This window comes from Mytilus trossulus, chromosome 1, assembly GCF_036588685.1.
Source record: "Mytilus trossulus isolate FHL-02 chromosome 1, PNRI_Mtr1.1.1.hap1, whole genome shotgun sequence".
Lineage (NCBI taxonomy): Eukaryota > Metazoa > Mollusca > Bivalvia > Mytilida > Mytilidae > Mytilus > Mytilus trossulus.
This window is the reverse complement of record NC_086373.1, coordinates 12,915,431-12,939,826: the sequence shown is the minus strand read 5'-3', so window position 1 is coordinate 12,939,826 and position 24,396 is coordinate 12,915,431. Positions and strand designations below refer to the sequence as shown.

General features: G+C 31.2%; 1 protein-coding gene across 1 annotated transcript; it reads left to right on the top strand.

The window, feature by feature from the left end:
- The first annotated feature begins 32 nt into the window (after positions 1-32).
- Positions 33-24,396, top strand: LOC134715565 (trifunctional enzyme subunit alpha, mitochondrial-like). Its single transcript, XM_063577837.1, has 22 exons — positions 33-263; positions 1,312-1,353; positions 2,636-2,700; positions 5,939-6,072; positions 8,020-8,158; positions 9,219-9,338; positions 9,652-9,754; positions 12,013-12,082; positions 13,331-13,386; positions 13,808-13,923; positions 14,774-14,836; positions 17,331-17,440; positions 18,126-18,296; positions 18,712-18,847; positions 19,253-19,339; positions 19,814-19,901; positions 20,168-20,289; positions 20,711-20,906; positions 22,737-22,848; positions 23,288-23,378; positions 23,780-23,834; positions 24,087-24,396. The coding sequence occupies exons 1-22, from the start codon at positions 194-196 to the stop codon at positions 24,233-24,235; spliced, it is 2,295 nt and encodes a 764-aa protein (XP_063433907.1). The 5' UTR covers positions 33-193; the 3' UTR covers positions 24,236-24,396.

The window sequence follows — 24,396 nt, the reverse complement described above, 5'->3', positions numbered from 1 at the left end:
AAAACTTTAGTTTGTCACACGATATTAAGCCTACTTGTACGAGAGGCTATAAAACGACATTAATTTATCGTATCTCTGATGACTATAATTTCCTTTCAAACAATAAAAGAGATTAAGAATAAAAGAGATTTCACGAGATTTTACGAGTTTTTCCGAGAGACCAAAGTTCAACCGGCACCGGTATCTTGCAATCATGTCGTCCAGCATGAAGATACTGAGAGCTTGTAAATTCGCATCTTCATCGTTTGGGCGTATATCACAAGGTGATCAAATAAGTATCTTAACGTTTCTTATGTTCATCTTGATATTTTGCAGAATACTGAATGGACTGCACATGATCCTGATTGACCTTACTGAGTTCATCGTCCTCAAAAAAATATTTTATAACTTATATATAAGTTTATATAAGCCATAATTTCTGTATAGCCTGCTGCCTATAGGGTACATGTAACTTTTCCCTAGTAGTAGTTCTCACATACCTCATATTTAAGGCATGGTCAAGTCCTGACAAAAAAAATATTGGCACATCTAAATAATTTTTTAGATCATAAAAATTAGGAGATGTACATGTGGTAATGGTATGGTAAATGTTACAGTACTGTTTGTTTTACCCTCACAAGCTTGTTATTACATCAGTAAAAACTCAATGTTGGACAACCTCATTTTAAAGGGATGGACACCAGGTCAACTGGCGTTACTTATTCATAAAAAACACTCAAGATTTGTGTATAGACTTTCGAATTCATCCCATACACCATATCACTATTTTCCCACCAAAACTGGACATCACAAAATTTCCTGTAAGATTTGGTATTCATAATAGAAAATATCTAAAGCCACATTGAAAAATTGATTGTTGTATGACATCAAGAGTTCAAGTAAAACAGAATCTCTGGTGAACATGGTGAAGCAGTCCAAATATCCAAATAGCGATAAGGACAATTAAAGTGTATTCTTGCATATGAAGGAGAAAAATAAAAAAATAATTATTAAATACAACAGGAATGTCCTTTAATACGAAATCGACCATGATTGAGGGCAGCGAAAATATCAAACTGCCTCAGGAAAAACGAGCAAGTTGAATGTTTATGATTAAATCAGAGCACTACAGATGGTACAAATTTATTTAAGAAAGTTAACCGTTGTTGCACACCAAAGTCACACAAGTGTGATTGTGTTTTTAAGCAGGGTTTTCTTTTCTTGTTAAATTGCATTCACTGCAAATCTTATGTAACTGATTAATAAGGATCATAGACCATGGTAGATTAACTATATTTATTGATCATTGAATGCTATTTTTTTCTGTTTTAGGAGAATACAGACATTTTTTCTCAACAGGCTCTTGTATGAATGGTAAGACTTATTTTAATTATGCTACATATTTTACAAAACAAAAAAATCCTTTATTATACCTTACATATATTTCAAACAATTTTACATTACAGAAAGAATCTACCTTTGTTGTACATACCCACAATTTCAATAGGCACAACATAGTTTTCTAATGTAAGTGTTTTCACAATCTGTTACAATATTTCACTTTTAACTGAAAATGTTTGTTCGGTATAAATAAACATTTATGGCCCATTGGCATTGAGTTGGTGATTATCCAAAATTGTCAACCCGAGTAAGAGTTAAAGCCCTCATGGAATAACCCTTACTGGAATTGACAATTTTGGATAATTAACTCCTCAGAGGGCCATAATTGTATAATATGAGGCAGGCATAACCTGTGAATGGGGATGAAGTTGGTTCTGTGGTTAATGATTTAACTTAGAAGTTCTTTAAGTTATAACGTCATATTCAATGTTAACAAAAGAAACACTTTCATCAGGTAACTTTTTTTTCATATCAAACAATTATTAAGAATGAATTTGTATTGAAAGAGTTCCAATCTTATATTTTACTAGACTGATAAATATTTATCTTATTCAAAGTCTCATGCAAACAAGACCTGAAAAGAAAGTTGATTTCTGTGAGGAAACCGGAACAGGAAGAAGATCTGGAAAAAAAATAACGATTTTGAGTTCATTAGTAAAATAAAAAATTCTGGAAATTTTCCCAATTTTTTTTTATTGATTTTTCTACCATAATTGTGGTTTCGTCCCCATATTAACCCTTAGTGATACAAAAAGACATTATCATAATACATTATTACATTGTGTTTTATTACATCAAACATATAGTGTCATCTTCTTGATAGATACAAGTGAAAAATATTAGTACATTTTCCCCAGACTCTTTATTCTTTAATATGGTAATCTTTTAAAATGCTTATTTTTTACATACATCATTACTAACTGGTAACCTGAATTCAGATAAGGCAGCTTTTTATTTTTTACTTTCGATAAAGTATTGATTTTGAAATAGAAAACATGCATGTTAGAAGTTTCAAAAGATCATTTGATTGTGAAAATTTATATTTTTGACTCTGTAATTTAATAAATAAGAGACACCATATTTATTGTTGTCAGTAACTTTAATCAAGGTTAAAAAATTCAATCTCATTTATAAATGTTTAATATTCAATCTGATCACTGTTTACCTAATTCAAATTTATAGTCATTAGAATCTTACTTGTTTATTTTAGTTGAAAGTCGTGGTTGTCAGCAATTTGTACAATTTTTTATTTCAGCACATTTAAACTATCAAACAGTAGGAGATGTAGCTGTAATTAAATTTGACACACCAAATTCAAAGGTAAATTACAATTGTTAAGATGAATAAAACATGCTTCACCACAGGTTAAGCAGTCATGTCAGTGGGAAATATAAGGGCTTTAAACATGGAGTGATGCATGATATGCTATTGTCCTTTAATATCAAAACTCTGACCCTTAAGGGCATACGATACAGTTACAGGGTTATTTTCGCAACATCAAACTGTGACGATCTGTGACATATAGGGGAAAAGATGCATTTTTCCAATGAATTTTATCATTGAAACTGATTTCATTTGAAAACGAGTGCATGGACCCCTATTTTTTAAAACAACATTTTGTTTCATTTTGAAGAGAGATTATGTGGACCAAATTTTATAAAACTGTAAATAGTGCATTTTTTATACGACCACAAAATTTGAAATTTTTTTCGTCGTATAAATTGCAAATGTATTGCTATCACGTTGGCGTCGTCGTCGTCGTCGTCCGAATACTTTTAGTTTTCGCACTCTAACTTAAGTAAAAGTGAATAGAAATCTATGAAATTTTAACACAAGGTTTATGACCACAAAAGGAAGGCTGGGATTGATTTTGGGAGTTTTGATCCCTACATTTTAGGAATTAGGGGCCAAGAAGGGCCCAAATAAGCATTTTCTTGTTTTTCGCACTGTAACTTTAGTTTAAGTAAATAGAAATTTATGAAATTTTGACACAAGGTTAATGACCTCAAAAGGAAGGTTGGGATTGATTTTGGAAGGTTTGGTCCCAACAACAGTTTTGGAATAAGGGGCCCAAAGGGTCAAAAATTAAACTTTGTTTGATTTCATCAAAAATTGAATTATTGGGGTTCTTTGATATGCCGAGTCTAACTGTGTACTTAGATTCTTAATTTTTGGTCCTGTTTTCAAATTGGTCTACATTAAGGTCCAAAGGGTCCAAAATTAAACTTAGTTTGATTTTGACAAAAATTGAAACTTTGGGGTTCTTTGATATGGTGAATCTAAAAATGTACTTAGATTTTTTATTATTGGCCCAGTTTTCAAGTTGGTCCAAATCGGGGTCCAAAATTAAACTTTGTTTGATTTCATCAAAAATTGAATAAAAGGGGTTCTTTGATATGCTAAATCTAACTGTATGTAGATTCTTAATTTTTGGTCCTGTTTTCAAATTGGTCTACATTAAAGTCCAAAGGGTCCAAAATTAAACTTTGTTTGATTTTAACAAAAATTGAATTCTTGGGGTTCTTTGATATGTTGAATCCAAACATGTACTTAGACTTTTGATAATTGGCCCAGTCTTCAAGTTGGTCCAAATCAGGATCTAAAATTATTATATTAAGTATTGTGCAATAGCAAGAAATTTTCAATTGCACAGTACTCAGCAATAACAAGAAATCTTCAATTGCACAGTATTGTGCAATAGCAAGAGATTTTCAATTGCATAGTATTGTGCAATAGCAAGAAATTTTCAAGTACACAGTATTGTGCAATAGCAAGTATTTACAAATGCACAGTATTGCACAATATCAAGAAATATCTAATTTCACAATATTGTGCAATAGCAAGATTTTCAAATGGAGTTATCTTTCTTTGTCCAGAATAGGTAGTCGAATAAACTTAAATCATTCTTTTACTACCAACTGATAAATTAAAACAATCTTTACCATTCAGTGATAACAAGCACTTTTTAACATTTTAATATTTTATGATGTATTTAAATGAGTAATTATTGTTGCAAACTCAATTAGAAATTTGAATTGAGATTAGTTTTGGAATAAAGGATAGGGGGTGTGAAAAAAAAATTGGGGGGGGGGGGGGATGGGTTCAATTTTTCTCATTTGAAATTTCATTAATAAAAAGAAAAATTTCTTCAAACATTTTTTTTGAGAGGATTAATATTCAACAGCATAGTGATTTGCTCAAAGGCAAAACAAAAATTTTAAGTTCATTAGACCACATTCATTCTGTGTCAGAAACCTATGCTGTGTCAACTATTTAATCACAATCCAAATTTAGAGCTGAATCCAGCTTGAATGTTGTGTTCATACTTGCCCCAACCGTTCAGGTTCAACCTCTGCGGTCGTATAAAGCTGCGCCCTGCGGAGCATCTGGTTCAAATTTTGATTAATATACAGCAAAAAATTACGTTTTTTTCTCAAAAAATTCATGACCATTTGATAAAAATTAGTTATTTCTGAATAAAAAATGCATAATATTTTAGGATACTTTATAAAATACAGAAATTACAAATTATTTAACAAAAAACAATTTGTGTTTATCTTTTAAAACAAAAAAAGTTCCGTCTTTCTTTCGAAAAAGAAAATACGACCACAAATCTGAATTATGAGCAAATATACAAAATTTCGACCTCATTTTACTTAAAAAAGTAGCACATGAAGGTATATTTTTTATTACATATTTGATTAAATCAGGTAAAAAATAGCCTTATGCAAATTTTCATCAACTTGTAAATACATGTTCAAAACAATCGTATGCCCTTAAGTCAAAGATGAAGTTCATGCCCAATTGTATACAACATTCTGTCTTAGGGTGTGTACTGACTTACATTACATAAAAAATCTTTTTCTAAAAAGATGCCAAAATTGTGGCCTGGATTAGATGATGTTATTGGAAAAAGTTTGCCTTTTGGTCAAAGGTCCCAATAATACTCAACTTATTAAATTGAATGAATGACTTATGAATTTCTCTGGAAAGTAAAAAACGAAATGATCTATCACTTAGTCATAACTACAGTTATGGTGTAATCACCTTAGATAAAGAAGATTAAATTTAAATGTGATACATGGTTAGGGTAAGCTGCACTTAGTTTGGTGAATTTTCTATAAATTACAACTTTTCAAACCCATTTGGCAATTTTGCACATGTACATTTGTACTTGACATTTTGTGTTGAAGATCTCTAAATGATTTTTGTTTGTTTTTTGCAATATCATTTATTTATATTGCAATATTTAAAGTCTATTTTCAATAGAAAAAAGTGATATGTTTCAGACCAGAAATAATTTTTCATCTGCTTTATTAAGAAGTTTGTATTTTAAGGAGATAGTTTTGTAAAATTTAACTTTGGATGTAAATGTAACTCTGCAATTTATATTGTTCCTTATGTTGTGAAGTATTTGCTTCATTGTCCTGATGGCGATGACAATACAGGAACTTCATTGTGTAATAAGTTAAAACATATTTTTTTATAACCATCAGTAACACTACAGACATTTTTACTTTCTTCAAGTTAAACTTTTACAACGAAATTTGTATTACAGGTCAATACTTTATCAATAGATGTACAGCAGGAATTTGTAGATTTATTCAATCGTGCAAACACAGACAGCAAAGTCAGTAGCATCGTGGTTGCCTCAGGAAAGCCAGGATGTTTTATTGCTGGTGCAGATATTGGGTAAGTAGCTGAATGAAGGCTTCATCAAGGAATGACAAAATTGTATCCAATGTAATTAGGGCTCCGACTAAAAGTCGGGTCGCCCTATAGTGATCAGTCTGTCCGTCCGTCCGTCTGTCTGTCCGTCCGTCCGTAACACTTTAACTTTGTGTCCGCTCCATATCTAGAAAACCATTATGATTTCATACTTTATACTTTACATGTTTATTAACCACCACCAGAGGGCGTGTCATGATGTATGTACAACTTTCTAGGTCAAAGGTCAAGGTAAAAAAACTTTGGTTTCAGTTGACAACCCTGTGTCCTGTGGTGATGATCGTGTCCGCTCTATATCTTGAGAACCCTTATGATTTCAAAGTTTATACTTGACATCCATTTTAACCAACACCAGAGGGTGTGTCATGATGTATGTACAACTTCCTAGGTCAAAGGTCAAGGTCAAAAACTTTGGTTTCAGTTGACAACCCTGTGTCCTGTGATGAAGATCGTGTCCACTACATATCTAGATAACCGTTCTGATTTTATACTTAATACTTAACATGTTTATTAACCAACACCAGAGGGTGTGTCATGATGTATGTACAACTGCCTAGGTCAAAGGTCAAGGTCAAAAACTTTGGTTTCAGTTGACAACCCTGTGTCCTGTGGTAAAGATCGTGTATGCTCCATATCTGGATAACCTTTATGATTTCAAAGTTTATACTTGACATCCATTTTAACCACCATCAGAGGGCGTGTCATGATGTATGTACCTAGGTCAAAGATAAACGTAAAAAAAACTTTGGTTTTAGTTGACAACCCTGTGTCCTGAGTTGAAGATTGTGTCCACTCTATATCTTGGGAACTGTTTTGATTTCAAATATTATACTTGACATCCATTTTAACCAACACCAGAGGGTGTGTCATGATGTGTGTACAATTTCCTAGGTCAAAGGTCTGTCTGTCTGTTGGTCTGTCCATCGCTTACAATTTTGATTCACACTATATTTATTTACCCAACGTTATTGACAGCGGGCCCACAGAGATGGCTTCCATCTCAATGATATCTAGTTGTGATGAAGGATTATTTAAACTTGTTTATAAGTGTCATTACAATATAATATATGGGTTAACTTGGGAACCCAGTATGTTTCTGTGACATACATTTAATGATGTAAATTGTAGCAGCTTAAGTTATGCTTAAATATTTATTTTGTAAGATTTCTACCTAGTCATGAAAGATACTACAAAATAACACAATAGTTTACAAGATAAACATTTGAATTTTGGGTTTAACCATTACCAACATAATCCACAAAAAATGTCATCCAATTCACAGATGAAGATGTTATTTTTTTCTTTTTTATCAGAATCCAATTTAATGTTTTATTAGGCAAAAAATCTCCTGAAATTCAGAGGTCTGGAAACCTTATTTCCTATAGGGTCTTTGAAAGAAAAATCTGCTGGTCCTCAGTAATATTTCTGTTGCTAAATACCACAATTGTGTCTGTCCTTTGCCAGAGTTTGGTGGTCAAACAGACCACAACTTTTAGAGAACTCTGTTAAAATGAAATGTATTTCTACTCAACTTCATATCTTGGAGGACTGAAGGGATTCAATACAGTTTTGTAAAACAAAACTTGTTTTTATTCACAACATTGATGAAATGATTATTGTAGGAAGGCTGTATAGTAGCTAGAGTCATTAAAAACTTTGATGTGTTCTTCTTAGTGAAATTGCAACTTGACGTTAAAGAACCAACACTTTATCAATCTTAATGAGCATTTTATTCATTATTTATCAACCATATTAAAAAGCTATGCCTAATTTTCATTATCATTGAAAAGAATTTTTCTTAATGTGAATAACATATGTACATCACTGTGTATGAAGTTAAAAATAGTAAATAATAGTTATTTAAATTAGAAATATTACAGTAACTAAAAATATGTGATTGTTTATTTTCAGAATGTTAGAGCAATGCAACACTGCAGAAGAATTAACAAGTCTTTCTCAGAAGGGACAACAGATATTTCAAGATGTGGAAAACTGTGAAAAGCCTGTTGTGGCAGCAATTATGGGGACATGCATGGGAGGTGGATTAGAGGTATGTCAACAATTGGTGCTCACATTTAATGGTTTTATAAGATAAAGAGTGAAAAAAATACATCATTTGATAGCATTTAGAGTTCTTTGATTTCAATGTAATTATAAACAAGCTTTGGCAAGTTTGATATTGTTGTTAAACTTAGATAAAAGATAATAGCCCAAAACCATGAGCCAATGATAAAGAAACTTAAAACACATTACAAATATGCATATACAACTCTGGGAATTTAGTGTAAGATATTGGCCCATTCCCAATATATACAAAATAGTTATATTTTCCAATTAGATATCTTATTTGCTTTAGATTTTGAAAGTTTGTAAGAATGTAAAATGTTTACTTACTCAAGTAAATGATCATATCAGCATTTTTGCAGGGAGAGTAGACTAAACAAGACATATATTTCATTTTCTTTTTCTTTTGTATAAACATCAATTTTACTGACCTCAAAAGAAAAAGTATTAATTTTGTATTTATAACAGAGATTTAGATGAACTTCAATTTAGGGTAAAAAAAACCAGAATAATTTTCATGGTTTTGGTTTTATGTTTTTATCATAACTGCAACTGCATTGTCAAATATTTTTTTTTATTTGAACTTATTTTTTATGCCCCACCTACAATAGAAGAGGAGCATCATGTTTTCTGGTCTGTTTGTTCGTCTGTTCCTCCGTCCCTCTGTCCTGTTTCAGGTTAAAGTTTTAGATAAAGGTAGTTTTTGATGAAGTTGAAGTCCAAGCAATTGAAACTGAGTACACATTTTCAATATGATATGATCTTTTAAATTTTAATGCCAAATTAGACTTTTTAACCCAATTTCACGGTCCAATGAACATAGAAAATGATAGTGCAAGTTTCAGGTTAAAGTTTTTGGTCAAGGTAGTTTTTGATGAAGTTGAAGTCCAATAAACTTGAAACTTAGTATACATGTTTCCAATGATATGATCTTTCTAATTTTAATGCCAAATTAGAGTTTTAACCCCAATTCCAAGGTCCACTTAACATAGAAAATGATAGTGTGAGTGGTGCATTCGTGTACTATGGACATATTCTTGTTATAGGCTGCATTAGGATGTCATTATCGTATTGCTGTTGACGACAAAAAGACAAAACTTGCTGTCCCTGAAGTTATGCTTGGATTGTTACCTGGTGCTGGTGGAACACAGAGACTTCTAAGAGAGGTACATCAATATTCATAATTGCTTCAAGAGATAAATTGAGATGGACAAAGTCAATATCTCGGACACTATTGAGAAGAGATGATTTTCCAATGTTTTATAAACATGTGCCATGAAAAGAGTCTGTCTACCACATCACAAATAGATCATCTTGACCTGTATTTTACTCATCAGTGAAGTTTAATGCTATAATGGCAAAAAAGACTTTTCTCCATTGAAATTAAAGATAATATCTTCTAACTTCATGTGGATAGATATACTCAATAGGTCCTAGTGTTAGAATGTTTGCACTGTATAACTTTATGTATATTTACAGTTACCAATCACAGATGCTATGGATATGATGCTGACTGGAAAAAACATACCACCTAAGAAGGCAAAAAAAATAGGCTTGGTTGATCATATAGTCTCACCATTAGGTAGGTGGTTATAATAGGGTTTATTGTATAATTATCTAATGTAAAATGCAGGCCAGACCTTACTTTTTATACGACCGCAAAATTTGAAAATTTTTTCGTCGTATATTGCTATCACATTGGCGTCGTCGTCGTCGTCCGAATACTTTTAGTTTTCGCACTCTAACTTTAGTAAAAGTGAATAGAAATCTATGAAATTTTAACACAAGGTTTATGACCACAAAAGGAAGGTTGGTATTGATTTTGGGAGTTTTGGTCCCAACATTTTAGGAATTAGGGGCCAAAAAGGGCCCAAATAAGCATTTTCTTGGTTCTCGCACTATAACTTTAGTTTAAGTTAATAGAAATCTATGAAATTTTGACACAAGGTTTATGACCACAAAAGAAAGGTTGGGATTGATTTTGGGAGTTTTGGTTTCAACAGTTAAGAATTAGGGGCCAAAAAAAGGGCCCAAATAAGCATTATTCTTGGTTTTCACACAATAACTTTAGTTTAAGTTAATAGAAATCTATGAAATTTAAACACAAGGTTTATGACCATAAAAGGAAGGTTAGTATAGATTTTTGGGGTTTTGGTCCCAACAGAATAAGGGGCCCAAAGGGGCCAAAATTAAACTTTGTTTGATTTCATCAAAATTGAATAATTGGGGTTCTTTGATATGCCGAATCTAACTGTGTAGGTAGATTCTTAACTTTTGTTCCCATTTTCAAATTGGTCTACATTAAGGTCCAAAGGGTCCAAAATTGAACTTAGTTTGATTTTGACAAAAAATGAATTGGTTGGGTTCTTTGATATGCTGAATCTAAAAATGTACTTAGATTCTTGATTATTGGCCCAGTTTTCAAGTTGGTCCAAATCGGGGTCCAAAATTAAACTTTGTTTGATTTCATCAAAAATTGAATAAATGGGGTTCTTTGATATGCCAAATCTAACTGTGTATGTAGATTCTTTATTTTTGGTCCTGTTTTCAAATTGGTCTACATTTAAGTCCAAAGGGTCCAAAATTAAACTTAGTTTGATTTTAACAAAAATTGAAATCTTGGGGTTCTTTGATATGCTGAATCCAAACATGTACTTAGATTTTTGATTATGGGCCCAGTCTTCAAGTTGGTCCAAATCAGGATCTAAAATTATTATATTAAGTATTGTACAATAGCAAGTCTTTTCCATTGCACAGTATTGCGCATTGGCAAGAAATATCTAATTGCACAATATTGTGAAATAGCTATTTTTTTTTAATTAGAGTTATCTTTCTTTGTCCAGAATAGTAAGCAAGAAATAACCAATTGCACAATATTGTGCAATAGCAAGTTTTTTTTTAATTGGAGTTATCTTTCTTTGTCCATAATCAACTTAAATCTTTGTTATATACAATATACAATGTATATTCACTTTTTACTACCAACTGATAAATTAAATTAATCTTTACCATTCAGTGATAACAAGCAGTTTTTTTACATCTTAATATTTTATGATGTATTTAAATTAGAAGTTATTGTTGCAAACTCCATTAGAAATTTTAATTGAGATTAGTTTTGGAATATATAAGGGAAAGGGGGATGTGATTAACCCAATTTTTCTCATTTGAAATTTCATTAATAAAAAGAAAATTTCTTCAAACATTTGTATGAGAGGATTAATATTCAACAGCATATTGAATTGCTCTAAGAGAAAACAAAAATTTTAAGTTCATTAGAACACATTCATTCGGTGTCAGAAACCTATGCTGTGTCAACTATTTAATCACAATATAAATATAAAGCTACGCCCTGCGGAGCATCTGGTTTGTCTCTGTTATGTTTCCTTGATAAGACTGAAGTCTCTAGCAACCAAATACTGGCATATTTTAGTAGCATAACTAACATATTTTCCTCTCTAGATTATACCCACCAAGTAAGTGATATTTAAATTAGCTTGAAGTGGTTAACAAGTTGTACCAATAGGACCATATGTTATTTAAGAAATAATTTACTGGGGCTTGAATATATCGTTATTTTACATGGGTTGGCCCTTTATGCCAAATATTTTACCCTGAGCAGTAGTGAGTGGTAAAATATTGGCATAATGGGACAACTCGTGGTAAAATCATGATTACTAAATGTTGGGGCATGGGCATTTCATATAAAAGGTTGTTAACAAAAATAAAGTTAAACAACTCATTAGAATGTGTATTGTGAGGTTTTTTTGTTGAAAAGTTATAAAACTCATTAAGATATTTTATGATAAACAATGGTTTCAATGAGATATTTTTATGTTTTAGGAGATGGTTTGAAAGATGCTGAAACAAGAACAATGGAATACCTGCATGAAGTAGCTGTTCAAACTGCAAAGTATGTATTTCTATGCCCAACCAAGGGGGATTATGTTTTTCAGTCTGTGTGTCCGTTTGTCTGTCTGTCCGTTTGTCTGTCTGTCCCCCTTAATGCTAAAGTTTTTGGTCGAGTTAGTTTTGATGAAGTTGAAATCCATTCAACGTGAAACTTGGTACACATGTTCCCTACGATATGATCTTTCTAATTTTTCGTATGACAAATTTATGTTTGGCCCCGATTCCATGTCCCACTGAACATTCCAAATGAGATTATGTACAAATTCTTGTTCTAATCTTCTTTTTTTTGTTTTGAGGAATATTTTTCTTCTGTTTCCCAGAAAGTATCATGATTGCTCTAAGCATAAATGAAACCCTTTCAGTTAAAATTTTGAACCTTGGTTATTTCTAGGCTGTATATTAGATTGGTTTGTACTTACAGCCTTACTCTAGTAAATAAGTAGTCTATGAACATGGAAAAAATACTATTCATTTAACACGAATAGGGGAGATAACCCCCAAAAGACAAAGTCTAACAACAGCAGACAAAACAACATACAAGCTTTGTCAACATAAACTCCATAAACAAATTATGATACATAAAGAAGAATGGAATTATTTTTCTTTATTTGAAAAATGTAATGCACAGGAAAGAAAATTATGAAACCAAAAAAAGTGATTTAAAGTCAAAGTTATGACATCACAATATCATGAATATTTATACAGATAGAAAAAATAAAGTACCGGTAATCTGACAGAAAAAAGCCATTTATATTTCCCATGTGCAACATCATTCACATTAAAAAAAAAAACATATTTTTGATAGAATTTCACCTAATTTTACAATTTCATCATAAAAGATATTTTCTTCCAATTTTTCATTTACCAATACAATATTTATGTTTCAAAAACAATATAACAAAGATTACCAGCTGTAATTACAAAGTGAAAGTATATATTTTTTTTAAATATGCAATTAAAGCATATTAGTGACTTTCTTGGATCTTTGTTATGGTTTCCTGCTATTCTTACTGATGACTATTACACAGCAGGTTTGTGACCTTGAAAGGTTGACTTTTATATGGAAACCAGTAGTATGTCCTTTATAGAGCATTTTATAAGTATATACAGAAAAGAAAAAAAAACAAGATTTATCAAAAAATAATGTAGCATTATAAGCATAATCTTTGATATAATTTTGATATAAAGAATAGCATGATAATTTAGTCATCAATGTTTTAATAAAATGGTAATTATTTTTGTTTTTCAGATCATTGGCAGATAGAAGTCTTAAAAAAACAAATAGAAAGAAATCATTAATGGAAAGTAAGTAAAATGCTTTGAATAGTACTCTGAATTTAAACTGACTGTTTAAAAATTCTAACTTATAAATAACTGCTTTTACATGGAGTAGTTCACTAAGATTACCAGTCAGCCACAGGGTGTCTATAGCCTTTGTGACATGTAGCTGCACATAGGTAGTTAACAGTGTACACATTCCTCCAGGAGATAATAGAATAAAGAATATGATTATTGCATGGTTCAACTAACAAACAAGCCAACTTCATTTTATTATTATTATGGCATTGAACAACCAACAATCAATCAATCTTACACATTCTCAAATAGATAGGCTGTAACTCAACACATTAGAAATATAAGAACTTTTAAAAGATTGATTAAAGATAATAATGTTTTTCTGTTCTGATTATTTAAATTGTAACTCATACCTTAATATTTATTTCAGAAATTATGGGAAGAGTTATCTATTCATTTGGTCCCGATATAATTTTAAATCAAGCTAGAAAACAAGTAATGAAAGCTTCAGGTGGACACTATCCAGCTCCACTTAAAATTTTAGATGTAAGTAGCACATTTTATTTTCGTATTGGACAGTTCTCAATGTTAATCATAGCAAATAACAAATTTTATCTTGTAATGACAATTGCATTCAAAATGATTTGTTGTATTGGATTGTATGTTATGAATGTCATTTGTGTACATCCTAGAAATAATGTTCATATTTATTCTGCACAGCAGAGCAGTTGCTATTTTTGAGCATAAGTTTTGCTGCAGAATGGAATGGCAACACTTTCTTAACCCTGGCCGACCTTCACAGGGATTCAGAACAAAAAAGATATACACAAATATATAACTCTTTAGAACACATGTGTTGACAAAAGAAAAATCATAGTGGTAATTACACCCCATGAAAAGTGTTTACCAGATGCTTAATGAAATATTTGTTTATCCAATTGCAACCTTACTATAGTTGTAATAGTTAATAAAAATAAATCAAAATATCAGAAACAGGTTTCCACAACAATAGACAAAATTTGTGCTATAAAGGGTCTCTAGATGTAAGATTTAATACAAAGTGGATAGGTAGTCATATATTTTGAGAGGAAAAAACTCTTCTGATTTTGAAGTAAATAGATAAAAGGCAAGGTTAGAGTTTTGATAGAAAATATTAGTCTGAAATCACAACAGAAAATAACATGTCAGCAGTCCACTTAAAGCTATTCCCCTTTATAATGGAGGTATGTATGCTTGTTCACTACCAATTGTTTTGTTTTGTTTTGAGTGGTTTTTGCTTAAATTTAGATAATTGTTTTTTTGGAAGACAACCTTGGCCTCATCCACATGCTTATTCAAGTAAAAATAAAACAATAGATATGAATAATGAACATTGTATGTTATATTATGATTGCAGATAGTAAAAACCAGTCTGATGAACAAACCTGGATCTGCAGCAGGATACAAGGCAGAATCAGAGGTAGAGTTTCTAATGAAATCACAGTATCATTTGAGCTGCGTCAGACATAAATCACCCTTATGCAAGTGCATGCACACATGAACATGTTAAGACTTTGATTGGTTTTGGAACATTCAAATATGATATAAAAGATGAATATTGGTGTATTTATTAAAGGTTCTTATATCAACTCAATTTCAATATGATTATATAATCTTGCATTCAGATTTTTTTCAACCCAAAATAAGTTAACAGATGCATATCGATATTGATTTCTATCCAACGCAGCTCATTTGATAAATGGCTGCCAATTTAAAATCCCTGCTTTTTATACCTTTTGTATGTTGATATATTTATACATCTTTGTTTGTTATTATATTTTTAGCTCACCTGGCCCAAAGGGCCAAGTGAGCTTTTCTCATCACTTTGCATCCGGCGTCCGGCGTCCGGCGTCCGTCGTCTGTCGTCTGTCGTCGTCCGGCGTTAGCTTTTACAAAAATCTTCTCCTCTGAAACTATTGGGCCAAATCAAACCAAACTTGGCCACAATCATCATTGGGGTATCTAGTTTAAAAAATGTGTGGCGTGACCCGGTCAACCAACCAAGATGGCCGCCACGGCTAAAAATAGAACATAGGGGTAAAATGCAGTTTTTGGCTTATAACTCAAAAACCAAAGCATTTAGAGCAAATCTGACATGGGGTAAAAATGTTTATCAGGTCAAGATCTATCTGCCCTGAAATTTTCAGATGAATCGGTCAATCGGTTGTTGGGTTGCTGCCCCTGAATTGGTAATTTTTAAGAAATTTTGCTGTTTTTGGTTATTATCTTGAATATTATTATAGTTAGAGATAAACTGTAAACAGCAATAATGTTCAGCAAAGTAAGATCTACAAATAAGTCAACATGACCAAAATGGTCAGTTGACCCGTTTAGGAGTTATTGCCCTATATAGTCAATTTTTAACCATTTTTCGTAAATTAAAGTAATCTTTTACAAAAATCTTCTCCTCTGAAACTACTGGGCCAAATTAATCCAAACTTGGCCACAATCATCTTTGGGGTATCTAGTTTAAAAAATGTGTGGCGTGACCTTGTCAACCAACCAAGATGGCCGCCACCGCTAAAAATAGAACATAGGGGTAAAATGCAGTTTTTGGCTTATAACTCAAAAACCAAAGCATTTTGAGGAAATCTGACATGGGATAAAAATGTTAATCAGGTCAAGATCTATCTGCCCTGAAATTTTCAGATGAATCGGTCAATCGGTTGTTGGGTTGCTGCCCCTGAATTGGTAATTTTGAGGAAATTTTGCTGTTTTTGGTTATTATCTTGAATATTATTATAGATAGAGATAAACTGTAAACAGCAATAATGTTCAGCAAAGTAAGATCTACAAATAAGTCAACATGACCAAAATGGTCAGTTGACCCCTTTAGGAGTTATTGCCCTTTATTGTCAATCTTTAACCATTTTTCATAAATCTAAGTAATCTTTTACAAAATCTCCACTGAAACTACTAGGCCACAATCATCTTTGGGGTATCTAGTTTGAAAAATGTGTCCGATGACCTGGCCATTCAACCAAGATGGCTGCCACCGCTAAAAATAGAACATAGGGGTAAAATGCAGTTTTTTGCTTATAACTATGAAACCAAAGCATCTAGAGCAAATCTGACAAGAAGTTAAAATGTTAATCAAGTCAATATCTATCTGCCCTGAATTTTTCAGATGAATTGGACAACTGGTTGTTGGGTTGCTGCCCTCCAATTGGTAATTTTTAAAGAAATTTTGCCGTTTTTGGTTATCTTGAATACTATTATAGATAGCGATAAACTGTAAACAGCAATAATGTTCAGCAAAGTAAGATCTACAAATAAGTCAACATGACCTAAATGGTCAATTGACCCCTTAAGGAGTTATTGCCCTTTAAGGTCAATTTTTAACAATTTTCATTAATTTGGTAAATTAATGTAAATTTTCACCAAATATAGTTCTCTGTTACTAATGGGCAAAGTTCATGATAGATATAATTGTAAGAAGCAAAATCGTTCAGTAAAGTAAGAACTTCAAACACATCACCATCACCAAAATACAATTTTGTCATGAATCCATTTGTGTCCTTTGTTTAATATGCACATAGACCAAGGTGAGCGACACAGGCTCTTTAGAGCCTCTAGTTTTAGAATACAGCTATCTGGTATTTAATTCCTGTTAGGGCTCTACAAAGTGATAATGTGCTTTTCTCATTACTTTCTCTAAATGGTGAACTTATTCAAAACTCATCTCCTGAAATTACAGAGCCAATTTATATACTGGGAAACACTTTCAATATTATTTAAAAAGAATATTAAATGGTTTAAGCTATGAGAATCTTTACAGGTGTCAAGTCTTATAATATTTGAAGAGAATGTTTAATCTTGTAGCCATGGAGCAGACAATCATATTGTTAGTTTCATTTTAAAATGATGTCTTATTTTAATTGTTCTCTAAACATCATTTCAAAAATATGTTTCAGGCCTTTGGTGAATTAGGTATGACCACACATTCCAAAGCCTTGATAGGATTATACCATGGACAAACTCACTGCAAGAAGAACAGATTTGGCACACCTGCCAGAGAGACCAAGTATGTTATGGTTCATTTTGTATACCATTATCTGTAAAGGCTCATAACTCTTAGACAAATGATATACTATTGGTTCATTATTATAGTTCATGGGCAGATGGGGTACTCATTTTCATGGATTTCATAGGTGTAAGTAAACAACACACATGAGTGTTAAAAGCAATTGAAATTTCTACATTTGTTCAGGTAAATAGGTATTTACATGATGGAAATTAGTTTAACTAAATTGATAATGGTTTTAATATGACTGTCTTAAAGAAAGTACTATTATGGTATACCATTGTCTGTCTTTCTGTCCATCTTTAACACTTTTGACAATAACTCAAATTGTTTCTCATGAAACTTTGGTGAATGGTTTATTTCTATTGTTGTTTTTTATGATCTTTCTGATGTGACATTAGGGAATTATGGAACTTTTTTGTTGAAAAGTTGTCAACTAAAAAGGGCAATGACGTATCATGGGCTCGTGGCACAGCTCTTTATTATATCTGTTGATGCAGTTAGAAATGAAAATCATAGAATTTAAATAACCACATGGAACGATAATCTACTGACAATCTACAAGACAAATAGTGTTTAAATACATTATATTTCAAAAAGCCAAATATGTAAGTTAATATTTTTGCTGTCATGTATCTGTTTATAGAGTTACTGCATTGTACAACTTGTATGAATTATTTTGCAGGCATATAGCTGTTCTTGGAGCTGGTTTAATGGGGGCTGGTGTAGTACAAGTTAGCATAGACAAAGGTTACCATGTAACAATGAAAGATATGTCAATTGAAGGATTAGCCAGGGGTCAAGAACAAGTGTACGCAGGATTGAACAAACAAGCCAAGAGAAAGAAGATATCTACGTATGTTCAAATCTCTACAGTAATATACTATGAGTGTTTTAATATCTTAAGTCATATAATATGAAGAGAGTAAATTTATGAATGTTCGATCAGAAATTGTGTATAATATATTAAAATATGACCTCTGAAGGACGATAATACTTCATAGGTCTTGTATTAAATGCAAGAGGCTTCAGGTTTGATACCTTGCACACTCAAACCATCAACTTATTAACTGTGTTTTTTTTGCAAAACAGGTTGACTGTTTATATATTAGTAATCAAGCTCTTCATGTCAGTGAAGTACTTGGTAGTATCATAATCATTTCATATAAACATGTTATCATACTGAATATACATGCATTATTTGATGTTTGATATTATTAAAGCAGCTAACAAATAAATCAATCAGTCTAATGGTAGATGTTATTTATTAGGTTTGAAAGAGATCATTTAATGTCATCCATGGATCCAACAATAGACTATTCTGGATTTAACAAAGTAGATATGGTTATAGAAGCTGTTTTTGAGGATATCAACATTAAACATAAAGTTGTCAAGGAAGTGGAACAGGTTAGTCTATTCAAAATTTAAAAAAAAACATGTTATATTCTTAAAAAGATATCAAGGAAATGAAAGAAGCTTAGAAAACATTAAATTATTTTGAATTTGTCATGTGCCAATCTTTGTACAGCCTATAGCTTGTAATTGAAATAGATGTAGTCACAACAATAGATATTACCATATATCATCAAAAAGTTTACATGGGTAATGCTCAAATTTATGGGCTCTAAAAAAACAATTTTTGTAAAAATTAGGATAAAACTTTGTATTATGTTGATGATTGCCCTTTCTTTTGTGTATCTTATTACTTTTTGTATATTATTAAATGCATCATTACAAATGAATAAGTAGATTAGGAAAAAAATAACAAATAGGTGTTGAGATTAATGTTTTGAACATTGAATTTATTTTTAGCATATACCAGAACATTGTATATTTGCTTCCAACACATCAGCATTACCAATTAATCTGATAGCTACAGCCAGTAAAAGACCAGAAAAGGTAATTATATTTGTCTGTTAAGTTGTCATTTCAGAGTTAATTGCAAGAAGCTTTACAATTAGAATCACATTTAATAATTTAACAGATTTAGTTTTCTCAGGAAAATTTTACACTGTATGATTGTTTGAATTTGAAAACACATGTTTCATTTTATGAAAGGTATACGGAATTGTACAGTTCTAAAAATCTGAAGCATATTGTGCTGATAAAGTTCATATTAGGCCCTTATATCAGATTTACTAACCATTGTTCGTTGTCAAAGATTATTGGGTTTAAATTTCCTCTATTTTAAATTTTAGTGAAATTATTGATTTGATAGAGATGGTACTGTTTGAAATGTTGTATAAAATCTTACGAAATTTGAATGGTTTTCAAATTTAAAGTTTTTGCATTTTTCAATTTGATTGGTACATTGATGTTTTTATTCACAAAGACTTTTCAATGATAATACAATTTTATAACTTTTTATTTCAGTTCATTGGCATGCACTACTTTTCACCTGTTGATAAAATGCAATTGTTAGAAATAATTACAACTGATAAAACATCAAAGGACACAGCAGGTATTTATAAATTATATATACAGATTGTGAACTTACAGTGGAAAGTTATAGCCTATAATTTGACAATTTAATTGGGAGTTACCATCAACCCCTTTAGAAATTCAAATTTATTTAAATTTAAAAACTCATTATTCTGTACAAATTGTAATTGAGCACCTGCTTTTATTTTAGTTTTTCAGAATAATCTTTGATGACTGCCGTTGCAAAATACGGCTATGTAAATATAAATTTGTGGAGTACATCTTGTTTTGTTTGTATTTTTATAGCATCAGCTGTAGCTGTAGGATTAAAACAAGGAAAGGTTGTGATTACAGTCAAAGATGGACCAGGATTTTACACCACTAGAATATTAGCACCCATGTTGTCAGAAGCTATCAGACTTTTGCAGGTTGGTTTTCATCTGATTAAAAACCTATTGATTCAAATGGTTAACATAATTGGTTGATGTTTTTGTGTCAGGTTAGAAACATTAAATTCAAGTTTTACCCTTGCCAGTCTGTGCATTAAAATTAGCTACCATTTTCTAACTTTAGTTTGCTTCAACCAAATATTATGAAACTTATGTCCAGTGCTTATATCCACCTAACACATATCAAGTTTGAATTTGGGTGGTGTCAGTTTCAATGTTCACAAGCATAAATATATAATTTTAGATAATAATGATTTCGATTTTTAATGTTATGGAATTTTGGTCTTTTCGTATGACTTTGATCCTAATTAATATGATAAAAACCTTGTTTGCTGTCCTTTTTGACAGCCTCTTGTACAATGATTAAATGTATCTTACCTCTTGTCTTTAATTGTTGTAGGAAGGTGTAGGACCAAAGAAGTTAGATGCTTTAACAAAGAAGTTTGGTTTCCCTGTTGGAGCAGCCACACTGGCTGATGAAGTAGGTGTAGATGTAGCTGCTCATGTAGCTGAAGATCTAGGCAAAGTGTTCGGAGATAGATTTGGTGGTGGTAATGTCAACGTTCTGAAAGATATGGTTAAAGCTGGTTTCTTAGGTTTGTATCTAGGTTTAGTATAAAGAAATATAATGTTATTGTCTCTTGTTTAAAAACATGCCCACAACTTTCATTGATTTAGGTTGATTGATAGCTTAACATTTGGTATAAATACTTACCTATTGTTGAAAATGGTATGTGACCCTTCTAATGTTATTTGCCTTTGTCAAATTCTTTTGGTAGGGGAGGTCTTTCTCCTAAACATATTTATATTTTCTCTAATTCATATCCGATTTATCCTTTTCCTGACAAGTTGGTTACTGTGGATTCATTTATTTTTGTGGGTACCAATTTTCATGGACAGTATTTTTATTGAATCAACAAGTGGTTAGTTTGATCTCATTAGTCAAAATTTGATTATGACAGGGCCACACTTAAAAATATCTAGGTTTGCCCAAACCCTACCCAAAGGTTGAGACAGTGGGTACGTAGGCATTTTCTCTTTTAAAAAAAAAAAAAGAAATTGAAGTATCAGATGTTTATTAGTCTTCATGCCTATTAGATTAAAAAAAAAAACTTCTTCAAATCAGGACAATAAAAGAATTTGAGTAGGCAGCTTTTTTTCTGGGTAGGTAGCGTTTGGGCAAACAAACCAATTATTTATTATGGCCCAGCCAATTTTCTTTCTCTCCTTTTGGGGAGGTCATGGGAAAAGGTTGCAGTGTCTGCTTAAGTTGCATAGAAAGAACACATCTTTTTACAGATCATTCAATACTCAGGATTGAATTTGTTGTCACATTGTATAAAAATCACTAAAGAAAAAGAGTCAACCCCCATACAAGAAATGGAAGTTTTTAACGACCTTGACTGGCCATATCTTGTGCAATACAATATTTATCCACTCTCGACAGTTAAAGGAGTAAGTTCGGTAAGGGCCATATTTGGCCCCAATTATAAAGTTCATAGTTACAAGACATAAATGTTTTAAATTGCCTTTAGGGCATGCTAGAAAGTTAAACAGAACTGTTTTTTGTCAAAGTTTAATTCTAACATGTTGATTTTTACATCCAGAAAAGGTCAATATAAGGGATTTTGGTGAAATTTGACAAAATCAGCTAGATTTCAACCAAATAAAGGACCAGGAAACATAGAGTGCAGGTGTCGACAAGCTTAAGATTCAAATAAGACATGTGAAATGTATTCACAAACATTATTTTAAAAGATCTTTGTTGTCGACGTATGCGCTCTATGTTTCCTGTCCAATACTCTATGGAAATTTACCCATTTTCATTGATTTTTTCGTGAAAAATCAATATGAATATAACTTGTGACGTTATAATGAAACGCAGAAACGTAAAATTTTCAACAAATTTTTTTATTTCCTAGCTAGTCAATGTATTACCTATAATTTATGTGATATTGTTCGATAAATCCAAATTTGAAATTTACCTTAAAAAAGGGGGCCATTTTAGTACCTTATCGAACATACTCCTTTTCAATATTAAAAACAATCGTCAAGATAAGATAAATATCAATGCCAGTGGTAAAATCTATTTTAAGCCCCAGACATCAGAATTTAATACATTCTGTTGATCCATTGAGTGTATGAGTAACTTTAAATTATAATTAAAAATGAGTGTTATGATTTATAATAAAGTCAAAAGAAAAATGTCAATTTTGGAGAAAAAGTTTAAATGATAAACAGGATATACTGTCTGCATTTGGTAAGTGCCTATGAGTAAAATGAATCACCAACCTTAGTAATTAAGATATATTTCAGAATGTATCGTTCAAAATTTATTTTCATAGGAAGAAAGGCTGGAAAAGTTTGTTATACCTCTGTAATTAAGATATAATTCAGAATTTATTGTTTAAAATTTATATTCATAGGGAGAAAGGCTGGAAAAGGTTGTTATATTTACGAAAAAGGATCCAAAGCAAGACCAGAAAATCAAGATGCTTTAGAAATAGTGAAAAGATACAGTGTGGAACCATTGGCAGAGTATGTAGATATTTGTGTCCAATAAAAAGATGGAGTAAATCTTTTCCTGAGTTGATAAATTTTTGTCAAATTTCACAGAATTCTCTGACCTTTTTATGAATGTTAGAACTGTATTATTTATCCATTCTAAATAATGATTGTAATTTTTACTTTCCCTCACAGTTGTAAATTTAGACCGAAACATGTTTATAAGGAGTTAAAAAATGTCATTATAAATGGCTTGAATTATCCTTGTATGAAGAACTTGGCCTTTATAACTTGTGTATTGGTATTGATTAGTAGTTCCAAAGCTTCCCTGGTTCTCGGATGATATATAATCATCCATGTGAGGGTCATTTCATTTTAGAATTAAAAGTAAATTGGACTTTAATTTCAGCACATCAGAATGAGATAAAACATTAAAACTTTCGTGTAATTTTCATTATCTTGTTTGTTATAGGAATACAGATGTAGATATACAACACAGATTAGTTTCTCGTTTTGTCAATGAAGCTGTTTTATGTTTACAAGAGGGCATTCTAGATTCTCCAGTAAGTATTTTAATTGTAGCACAAAGTTTTTACATATAAAACAAGGTTTGACTGTAATTATCATAACTTATACCATGCTAATTAGAAATTGTAGGGAAATTTTTATATAAGTATCATGTATTTTAACTATATATTAAACTTGATGCTGTATGAAGCATTGTAAATTCAATGTTTCTCTGAAGTCTGTTTGAAATTGCTAATTACTTTTGTAAGTAAGTTTATTACATATTGACCTACATTTTCTACAAATTTTCACAGGAAAAAAAAAGAATTGTCTAGAAAGAAAACCCACAATAAAATTTAAAATTGATTATGCAGTTCTATTTCATTGACAACGCACAAGGTTCATCCAATACCTAAAGTTAAATAAGGTTATAACAAACTGATCTTTCTGTTTTTAGCTTGATGGTGATATTGGTGCAGTTTTTGGTTTAGGATTCCCTCCATTTATGGGAGGTAGGTATTTGTATATATCAGTGTTTGAATATCTAAATCTTTACAAGTAGACTTTGTATCAATTATCTATGAAAAAAAAAATCATTTCAACAGCTGTCAAATTTGTTGTTTTCTATTTTTCTACATTTATTTGATTTCTAAAATAAAGGTTAAAAATCATATAATGAACACCAAATAAATGTAACAAATCGTGTATACTCATTTCCACAATATAGTAGTATTAATTTTAATCTTGAATTATTTTATTTGTAGGTCCATTTAGATACCTGGATTTATATGGTGCAGGACAGTTAGTAGACAAAATGTTAAGATATGAGAGTTTATATGGGCCACAGTTCAAACCATGTCAGATGTTGTTAGACCATGCAAATGACTCAACAAAGCGTTTTCATAAAGCATAATTCATTGACACTTGTGTGGACCAAACTGTGATGTAATAATTAGTGCTAATTTATGTTGAAGAAATTTTTTATCGAAGAAAATCATCTCATTTAATGACTGGAAGTTAATCTCATCGGGACTATTTATATTTACTTCAAAAGTATAAACGATTTATTTATTA